This window comes from Entelurus aequoreus, linkage group LG13 (assembly GCF_033978785.1).
Source record: "Entelurus aequoreus isolate RoL-2023_Sb linkage group LG13, RoL_Eaeq_v1.1, whole genome shotgun sequence".
Classification (NCBI taxonomy): domain Eukaryota; kingdom Metazoa; phylum Chordata; class Actinopteri; order Syngnathiformes; family Syngnathidae; genus Entelurus; species Entelurus aequoreus.
Genome location: NC_084743.1, coordinates 53,633,221 through 53,644,297, shown reverse-complemented (window position 1 = coordinate 53,644,297; position 11,077 = coordinate 53,633,221). Strand labels below are relative to the sequence as shown.

General features: G+C 35.9%; 1 protein-coding gene across 1 annotated transcript; it reads right to left on the bottom strand.

Annotated features, from left to right (window-relative positions):
- Positions 1-613: 613 nt before the first annotated feature.
- On the bottom strand, positions 614-7,225 carry cbln18 (cerebellin 18). Its single transcript, XM_062067211.1, has 6 exons — positions 7,222-7,225; positions 1,416-1,595; positions 1,157-1,306; positions 1,001-1,089; positions 831-911; positions 614-742 (listed from the first exon to the last, which is right to left on the bottom strand). The coding sequence occupies exons 1-6, from the start codon at positions 7,223-7,225 to the stop codon at positions 614-616; spliced, it is 633 nt and encodes a 210-aa protein (XP_061923195.1).
- Positions 7,226-11,077: the final 3,852 nt, after the last annotated feature.

Sequence of the window (11,077 nt, the reverse complement as noted above, 5' to 3'; positions counted from 1 at the left end):
CCTTGATCCCCTCCTGGGAGGTGAGGGGAGCAGTGGGCAGCAGTGGTGGCCGCGCCCGGGAATTATTTTTGGTGATGTAACCCCCAATTCCAACCTTTGATGCTGAATGCCAAGCAGGGAGGTAATGGGTCCCATTTTTATAGTCTTTGGTATGACTTGGCCGGGGTTTGAACTCACAACCTACCGATCTCAGGGCGGACACTCTAACCACTAGTCCACTGAGTAGGTTTTATGAGTAGAATATGAATACTTTTAGATATTTAAGGAAAGTAAATAAAAAAAATAATTGTATCTTTAATTATGATTATGATTTCTGGTTATGTTAGGCCAGCAGAGAAGTCTTCATTTCGTCTCTGTCAACATTTTTGTCTTGTTTTTATTCATTGAATAAATAGTCAGTTAATTGTATCAGTGTTTTAGTTAATGTGCATTTGTTATGATTTGTTAGTGTCCCATTTTAGTCAGGGCTTTTTGGCCAAGAGAAGAAGAATGCAGATTTACCATGTACACAAATTGATATTGATCAAATATTTTAATCCAAGAAACTTAAAATAGTGCCCTACTGATGCATGAAATGAGTAGGATATCCCCTCTTGTATTTTTGGGGTTGCGTTTACTCATCTGTGTAAGCATACAGCATGTAACCAGTAAAGACATTAGAGTATAGATTTGTACAGAGTTTTCTTCCGGACTCCAGCTCCATGTACACCTGATCGCCTCTCTGCATCTCCACAGTAAGCGCCTAACAACACAAATAACAAAAAAAAATCAATAAACACCTAACTGAAACTGTGTGTTTCTTTCCATTTTGGATCAATTGGACTGATTACATGACTGCCGCTGTCTTCTCCGTCTTCTCGATTGTCCTCCCACACGCTGGTCAGCACCTCGCCATTCTTCACCATCACAACCTGCGAGGAAACACCCACTTTGAGCTTCAAAATGATCCATGTCATGTCTTGGCATGATAGTCATTGTGTGAAAGGGTAATTGTGTCTACGTTGTGGTACAGGCGCTGGTTCAAGTTGACCACTGAGTAGACAGTGCAGGAGAAGACATAAACTCCGGCATGTGGCGCTGTGAAGACGCCTGCGAGACATGATCGAGAGTGAGACTAACGGAGGCAAGGACAGGTATAAAGGTGTGTGTTTCCTACCCAGGGATGGGTTGTATCCATTGCCGTCATTCAGAGTCACAAGAGTGTAAGGTATCGGTACATTGGTGTTGAAAGGCCCAAAGCATTTTTCATCAGAAGTCGTTAAGAGATATGGGTCTATACCGGCTTTGAAGGCAATCTTAATGCCAGCTGTGAGGGGAAAAAAGGAATTACAGTCTCACTTTGTGAGATGATCCGATCAATTGCCACCACTGTTGTGCTTTCGCCACTTCGTTTGTATCTGAACGTACAAACTTACCGGTTAAAGCGCCCACTCTGCCCCTGAGCACGGTGATACCGTCCCCCAAAGACGCCAGCCTCCTGAAGGTTTCGTCCTCGACTCGGAACAAATCGTTGGCTGCGCAACAGCACCCGCGCAGGCGGTTAAAGGTACAGTCGCAGTCCCACGCGCCACAGGTCAGGGTGTCTTCCAGGTGGACTGAGACAGGACAGAATGTTGAAGCTCTTGTTTGATGACTTTTAAGTTTTCAGTCGCCGACCAAAACTGTTGGGTCACGTTGAATATACAGAGAATCCGGAAAGTAATCCCAGTGCTTCACTTCTTCCACATTTTGTTATGTTACAGCTAAAAATGTCCGATAATGGCTTTTTTGCCGATATCCGATATTCCGATATTGTCCAACTCTTAATTACCGATTCCGATATCAACTGATACCGATATATACAGTCGCAGAATTAACACATTATTATGCCTAATTTTGTTGTGATGCCCCGCTGGATGCATTAAACCAGTGGTTCTCAACCTTTTTTCAGTAATGTACCCCCTGTGAACATTTTTTTTAATTCAAGTACCCCCTAGACAGAGCAAAGCATTTTTGGTTAAAAAAAAAAAGATGAAGTAAAATACAGCACTATGTCATCAGTTTCTGATTTATTAAATTGTATAACAGTGCAAAATATTGCTCATTTGTAGTGGTCTTTCTTGAACTATTTGGAAAAAAATATATAAAAATGACTAAAAACTTGTTGAAAAATAAACAAGTGATTCAATTATAAATAAAGATTTCTACACATAGAAGTAATCATCAACCTAAAGTGCCCTATTTGGGGATTGTTATAGAGATCCATCTTGATTCATGAACTTAATTCTAAACACAAAAAATTAATCTTTAACATCAATATTTATGGAACATGTCCACAAAAAATCTAGCTGTCAACACTGAATATTGCATTGTTGCATTTCTTTTCACAGTTCTTTTTGACAGACATTTTAGTGAGAAACCTGAGCTTGTGCTTCACTGAGTTTCTGAACTTACATTCATATTTTGTTTAAGTATTATTCAATAAATATATTTATAAAGGATTTTTGAATTGTTGCTATTTTTAGAATATTTAAAAAAAATCTCACGTACCCCTTGGCATACCTTCAAGTACCTCCAGGGGTACGCGTACCCCCATTTGAGAGCCACTGCATTAAACAATGTAACAAGGTTTTCCAAAATAAGATAACAACTTCAACTCAAGTTATGGAAAAAAGTGCCAACATGGCACTGCCATATTTATTATTGAAGTCACAAAGTGCATTATTTTTTTTAACATGTCTCAAAACAGCAGCTTGGAATTTGGGACATGCTCTCCCTGAGATAATAATCCTTATACCCATTACAACTATGGGAAATACTATACTTTGACTTTCACAAGGTGCATTATTTTGTTTTGTTTTTAAACATGCCTCAAAACAACAGCTACAAAAACAATGAAGGCACACAGCTTCAGTCCAGAGTATACTAGAGTAATAAAGTAAACAATAACGTAGTCCTCATTTAGTGCAAGACTGCCTGACATACTGTATAACAGGGAAGTATAAACTGGGCTCACATCCATCTTCCGCTTGTATTCATCGTGTATCTCCTTATGATTCTTGAAGAAGTGGGAGATCTGATTGCTCGTATTAAAGGAAGACGTCTTGGTTCCTCCTCGCATAACCAACTTTTTGCAGTCATTGCAAATTGCCAGTTTTTTATCCGTCAGAGACACTTTAAAATAATCCCAAACCATAGACATGGTGTCATTAGTCAGTTACCGAGCGAGCTCGCTTGTTAGCCACGGCTACAGCACCGGCAACAACACATTCTTGTTGTTGTTATGCTACGCTCGCGGCGGTTCGTTGAGGTCATCAAGTGTCGCCGGTAAACCTCTCATGCTGCAATCGTCAACTCCTGTGTTGTGTGTGGGAGAGGGGCGAGGGGAGGGGCTGCTGACTAGGAGACGCAACTGCTCTGTACTTACCGCTCCCTACAGCAGCGTTTTAAAAAGTCATTCATTTTACTTTTTGAAACCGATACCGATCATTTCCGATATTACATTTTAAGCATTTATCGGCCGATAATATCGGCAGGCTGATATTATCGGACATCTCTAGTTACAGCCGTAGTTCAAAAGGGAAAAAAAGGCATTTTTGTCCACAAAATTATATAAACAATACCCCTTAATCACGATGTGAAATTTTTTATTTTTATTTTCAAATGTATTAAAAATAAAGAAATCACATAAGTATGGAAGTATTCACAGCCCTTGCTCGCTACTTTATTGATGCACCTTTGGCAGCAATTATAGCCTCAAGTCTTTTTGAATATGATGCCATAAGCTTGGCACACCTATCTGTGGGCAGTTTCGCCCAATCCTCTTTGCAGCTCCTCTCAAGCTCCATCAGGTTGGCTGGGAAGCATTATTTTTTTTAACCCAGGATGTCTCTGTACATTGCTGCATTGATCTTTCCCTCTATCTTGACTAGTCGCCCAGTTCCTGCCGCTGAAAAATACCCCCACAGCATGATGCTGCCACCACCATGTTTCACTATAGGGATGGTATTGGCCTGGTGTTGAGCGGTGGCTGGTTTCCTCCAAACATGACACCTGGCATTCATGCTAAAGAAGTAAATCTTTGTCTCATTACACCAGATTATTTTGTTTCTCTTGATCTGAGAGTCTTTCAGGTGCATTTTGGCAAACTTTTTACTACGAAATGGCTTCCGTTTGGCCACTTTACCAAACAAGCCTGATTGGTGGATTGCTGCAGTGATGGTTGCTCTTCCTGAAGGTTCTCCTCTCTCCACAGAGGAATGCTGTAGCTCTGACAGAGTGACCATCGGGTTCTTAGTCACCTCCCTGACTAGACTAAGATGAATGCAGCAATGTATGGAAAGATTCTGGATGAAAACCAACACTTCCCATCCAAACTGATGGAGCTTGAGTGGTGCTGCAAATAAAATGGGCAAAGAGGAATGGGCGAAACTGCCCAAAGATAGGTGTGCCAAGCTGGTGGGATCGTATTCAAAATGGCTTGAGGCTGTGATTGCTGCCAAAGGTGCATCAACAAATTATTGAGCAAAGGCTGTGAATACTTATGTACATGTTATATTTTTTAGTTTTATTTTCAATAATTTAGCAAAATTTTATAGAATTTTTACATTGTTAATGTGGGGTATTGTGTGTATAATTTTGGGACAAAAATGAATTTATCCCATTTTGGAGTAAGTCTGTAACATTACAAAATGTGGATAAAGTGAAGCACTGTTAATACTTTTCGGATGCACATTATGGTGCACATTTTTGCATTGAATGCAACATCATTGTGGTTGTTATTATCAATAGTGTAAAAGATTGTACAATTCCACAGCATTGTACTGAGTCCATCAATATTTTCATTCCTTTTTCGGGTCTAAAGTTGAGCTAGAGTCTATCCCAGCTGACTTTTGGGTCACCAGTCAATCGCAACTATGTACGAGTTCTAATATCAATACAAAGTCTCAGGTTGAGCCAACATGCATATTTCTTGGACTGTGGGAGTAAACCAGAGTATGAATAAACTTTTACCGTAGTACAGTCATCCCTTGCCTCTATCGCTTTAAAATTTGGGCTTCACTCTATCGCAGTTTTTCAAAATATATTTATTAAAAAATCATATCATGGTTCCTCGCTGTTTGACTACAGCCTGTTATTAGTAAAAAACAAAGGCATTTTAAAGCACATTTTACTTAATGTTTGGCCTAAACTAAGCATTTTCAATCTTAAAAAAATGAAAAGAACTTATAACAAATTAAGGTATTGTTATTTATTGCACAGCAGATCATCATCATCATCGAAAACATTACAGTATTTCTACAGGTTAGTGGTTGTTTTTAGAAACTTTGTGCGTGTGTGTGTGTGTGTCGTGGGTGTCTATATTACTGCATAGTTGAAGTGGGAGTCTTTGAGCACTTCACGATTTGATTCTGATTCATGGGGTGACAATTCGATTCAAAATCGATACACAATTAAACACAATTCTCATAACATATTATTTGGTATATACAGTAAATTGTAATAAAACCTTTTCAAAACAGGTTACAGGTTACAAAAGCTCCTCTTGGCTGTTGATGCACGACTTATACACTCACTGTTGGTCTAAAAGCCGTCTTTTAAAATTTTTATTTTTGAGATTTTATAAATAAAAATCACAGAATGTTAATATAAGGAGAATAGAGCAACCTCATCTCCAACCCAATTCCAGCTATATAATGGATGGGTTTGAAATCATACAAAGCATTTGAGAAGCCATACAAATACAATACTTACAACACTAAAATATGAAATATGAAAATTAATAAAAGCAACAGTGTGAATAATAATAATGTCAAAAATAGTTGTTTAAAAATTTTTTATCCAAAAATTGATTCTAAAAAAATACATAATACAAAATACATAGTTTTTTTAATAGAGTCCCCAAAATCATGAATCCATTTAGAATAGGAATAAATAAATATCGCAATTTGGATGTGAATTTATTTTTTGCGTCTTATGTCTTTTGTATTCAACATTACATCATATGTCTTATTTCTATTATTATTTTTACTATATAGCGTAAAACGAGTGTTGTTTCATGTCGAGATGTATTTAATAATGCTAAAACAATATTGTATTTTAAATCATAGCATGAAAAGCATTTTAAAAAAAACAATGAAAATTCTTCATTTAAAATTTATACCGCAGACTGTATAGTACAAGGAGAGATGCTAAGATAACCAACATATTAGAAATGTCTGATGCAGTACATACAGTTCCACAAGCCTGCGAAAATACAACCACAATAATATTAAATATATCTATACTACAATAAAAAACAACAACTGAGAATGCCTGTTCTTTGCAAAGCTTACTAGCGCTTTCTTTGAGTATTTGGTTGATGGACTGGGCCTCAGCACAACCATGGAGAGAGACCACCCCCAATAGGATGAAAAGGGGTGATACAAGCATCTGAAATGAAAATACACATTTTTAGAAACATGCACCAAGCAGCAAGAGAGATCATTATTTTTGAATGATTATTTGTTGTCTGCTTATCGGGGACTCTTACATATTACCATTCTTTTATTCATATACTCGCACATAGTCTTTATTTTATACAGGAGATCCTTGAAGTCTGGACTATTTTTAAGAAAAATAAATCAAATACAAATATGAGTTGTTTTTTTAACTTTAATGTGTATTCATCATTATTAGAATTGCATAATACATGTTTGTATTTATTATTTTTTAAATTTTTCATTTTTAGTTATAAAATAATTGACATTATCACATCTTATTATTATTCATGTTCATCATATGCATTAATCAGTAAATCTATCATCATATGTATACTTTATGTGTATGTTATACAATATGTGCAAACTTTATGGACACCCTGTATATCGGCTGAGAGAAACCACATGACTGTACTCTACTGTCGTTTGGACTTGAATTTGATATGCTGCAAATTAGTCAGAGAGTCAACAGTCAACACAAAAAAGTGACTGATCATTAACGTGTTTTTTTTAGCCACTGTTTTTCTTTTGCCTCTAAAATAAACAAGTTGGTTGTGTGCTCTCAACATTTACACACTATAAGAAAAAAAAGGATACAAGCATTAAACTTACTGCGGTTTTTTTATCTTCTTCTCTGTTTTGAGAGGTTGTGTTTTGTAAGATCCAGTCTCTTGGTCTTGTGTCGAAAGAGTATTTTTTGCCATATGGCTTCTTATTGACGTGACCCTCCCTTGTGGAGGTGAACGAAACAAGCGCAACCTACCCATTGGTTAACAATATCAGATCACAGGCCTGACATTTCAAGGCTCATGGTCCACTTTTTGGTAACTCACATCCTTGGCCAAATAGTTCATGCATTGTTTTACTTCACAGTCTTTTGAAAGACCAAAGGCTGATATCATGTCACCTTATAGGCACCCTTTCTTTGGAGAGTCACCTCCTACCAGAGACCTGATATGAAGAACATTGTTGTTAGATCTCTAGGGACAAAAATCATCTGAGGGAGGAGCGTGGTCAGTTTGTGGTAAACAACAATCAATAGCCTGATTCTCACACTGGTATTGACGAAAAAACAATACAACCCTAAAGCGTGTAAAGTTGCAAAATATACTTTACTCGTCAAGTTTTGTTAGAAACACAGATGATGCGATGATTAATTTTTTTGTTACAGTTACAGGGGAAAGGTAAAAGGCCCAATGTATAGTGAAGGTCACATCCCACAGGCCGTACGAGTTTTTGGAACTTTCTAGAAAATGTTCCGTTTTACTTCAGCTCAAACTAATTTGTTTGCCGGCGTATCATTCCGCAAAGCTAAGGGATACCACATGCTAGTCAGTCACTCCATGTGCTTAATTTTTCGACAGCAAAATAATCCACCATGGGGCCAATTAGAGTTGTGAGTGCCAGTACTTTGATAAACAATGTGAGACACTATTTGAATTCAACAAAGTACAATGGACTCTTGATTTACCAAGCCCTCTTCGATTTACAAGGCCAAATAAAAGTATACTTTGGTGTACGAACATTGTTTCTATGTATGAACGTTTTTTCCACCCATTTTTGTGCCCGACAGCACAGCAATTGTGGGCAAAAGACAAGGTAAAAATCCAAGAGGTAACCAAAACGTTGTACAACATTGCGTACTGCCTATTCTCAAAAAAATGTAAAATAAAAAGGTTAAGGGAGAAGTCTGGTGCCCCGGTCCTTAGCTTTCTGGAAATGTGGCTCCTGGATAATTTGTTCTGTTTTATGTCCAATAATTTGCCTCACACACAGTCCTGGGTAGTTTTTAGCGTAGTAGGTATACTTTTGTGTTACCTTTACACTACCGTTCAAAAGTTTGGGGTCACATTGAAATGTCCTTATTTGTGAATGAAGATAACTTTAAACTAGTCTTAACTTTAAAGAAATACACTCTATACATTGCTAATGTGGTAAATGACTATTCTAGCTGCAAATGTCTGGTTTTTGGTGCAATATCTACATAGGTGTATAGAGGCCCATTTCCAGCAACTATCACTCCAGTGTTCTAATGGTACAATGTGTTTGCTCATTGGCTCAGAAGGCTAATTGATGATTAGAAAACCCTTGTGCAATCATGTTTACACATCTGAAAACAGTTTAGCTCGTTACAGAAGCTACAAAACTGACCTTCCTTTGAGCAGATTGAGTTTCTGGAGCATCACATTTGTGGGGTCAATTGAACGCTCAAAATGGCCAGAAAAAGAGAACTTTCATCTGAAACTCGACAGTCTATTCTTGTTCTTAGAAATGAAGGCTATTCCACAAAATTGTTTGGGTGACCCCAAACTTTTGAACGGTAGTGTATATTTCATCCTATAAATGTTTTATGGTACCTCAGTTGTTGTTTTTTGTTACATCTTCACATGTGTGACTACACTTCTTTTTTCATTTAGACAAAATGTATAAATCCATCGGACCTAAAAATCACCCAAAAACAAAAAATCCAGGTCATGAAAAAATTGTATTTACTACTTCGATGTCACTGTTGGATCACCGGTCCTTCCGCAACCAAAATGGCTGTTCATGTTTTGAGTGATTGATGAATTTCCCTCCCACCAGTTGGAATTCTGTCAAGTCTCATTGTCTATTTATGTTCTCTTTAAAGCGCTTACAAATAAGAAAGGACAAAATCCCGGTGAACATTATTGAGCATAAAGCTGGTTTTACTCAACCGATTTCCACCGTTAAAAAACTTGTACACTGCAAATTATTTGCCATAGGTTTGACATTTTATTTCTGTCCCTAGTTTTAAGAGCTATTTGCCTCTTTTTAGTCGTTGATTAATCTTAATGTTAACATAAATAATTATATGTTTTCTATTTTAGCTTAAAGATGTTAAAATTTAGAAAATAACTAAGATGTTTTGGTTTTTCCCAACATAATGAATCTTGTTTCATGATGCTGCAACATCCCGAGGATACGTGATTTAAGAATTGCGAGTTGAATAATGCTTGTTTTCAGAATAAAATACCTATTTTTTTAGCTTAAAAGTCCTGCTGATGTCTATGTATATACAAATGTTAATCCAGCATGTTTTATTAAGTCAAGTTATCTGTCCATGCAGCTATTTAATTTCACTAGTTTTTAGCCTTTTTACCTTTTTTGCAGTGCAAAGTTTGCACTTTCGCCATCTGTCCTTTTCTGTGACCCCAATAAGGATGAGCAATATAAAAAAAATAATAACCTTTTTTGTGTGAAATAGGCTTTTTAATCACATATGTTTAAAAAAACAGACACAAAAAACATATTGCATAATTGTGACAAACACACAATTTTTATTTGCAATGTTACAGGTAAATCTAATACACCACAATCATTCTTATTACAGCAAGATATTTAAAACTATAATGTGAAAGGTCAGAGCATGGACATTGGCATTTTTATTATTCCAACAGTAATTAAAACATTGAAGACCAGTGATTGATCAAAATGCTATTTTTTCTATTTTAGCTTAAAGATGTTAAAATTGAGAAAATAACTAAACAAATAAGATGTTTTGTTTTCCCCCACATAATAAATCTTGTTTCAAGATGCTGCAACATCCCGAGGATGCGTAATTTAAGAATTGCAAGTTGAATAATGCTTGTTTTCAGAATAAAATACCTTTTTTTTTTTTTTTGCTTAAAAGTCCTGCTAATTTCTAAGTATACAAATGTTAATTCAGCATGTTTTATTAAGTCAAATTATCTGTCCATGCAGCTATTTAATTTCACTAGTTTTTTGTATTTTTTTCCTAAAACCTGGTCTTTTTACCTTTTTTGCAGTGCAAAGTTTGCACTTTCGCCATCTGTCCTTTTCTGTGACCCCAATAAGGACGAGCAATATAAAAAAATAATAACCTTTTTTGTGTGAAATAGGCTTTTTAATTACATATGTTTAAAAAAACAGACAAAAACACATATTGCATGATTGTGACAAACACACATTTTTTATTTGCAATGTTACAGGTAAATCTAATATACCACAATCATTCTTATTACAGCAAGAGATTTAAAACTATAATGTGAAAGGTCAGAGCATTAACATTGGCATTTTTATTATTCCAACAGTAATTAAAACATTGAAGACCAGTGATTGATCAAAATGCTATTTTTTCTATTTTAGCTTAAAGATGTTAAAATTGAGAAAATAACTAAACAAATAAGATGTTTTGTTTTCCCCACATAATAAATCTTGTTTCAAGATGCTGCAACATCCCGAGGATGCGTAATTTAAGAATTGCAAGTTGAATAATGCTTGTTTTCAGAATAAAATACCTTTTTTTTTTTTTAGCTTAAAAGTCCTGCTAATTTCTAAGTATACAAATGTTAATTCAGCATGTTTTATTAAGTCAAATTATCTGTCCATGCAGCTATTTCATTTCACTAGTTTTTTGTATTTTTTTCCTAAAACCTGGTCTTTTTACCTTTTTTGCAGTGCAAAGTTTGCACTTACGCCCTCTGTCCTTTTCTGTGACCCCAATAAGGACGAGCAATATAAAAAAATAATAACCTTTTTTGTGTGAAATAGGCTTTTTAATTACATATGTTTAAAAAAACAGACAAAAACACATATTGCATTATTATGACAAACACACATTTTTTATTTGCAATGTT

Excerpts from the sequence above, each read along its gene's own strand:
- cbln18 (XM_062067211.1), bottom strand. Across the intron at positions 1,307-1,415 it reads CAGAGTGGGCGCTTTAACCG|CTGGCATTAAGATTGCCTTC; the intron begins GTAAGTTTGTAC and ends TTCCCCTCACAG. Across the intron at positions 743-830 it reads GAGAAGACAGCGGCAGTCAT|GCGCTTACTGTGGAGATGCA; the intron begins GTAATCAGTCCA and ends TTGTGTTGTTAG.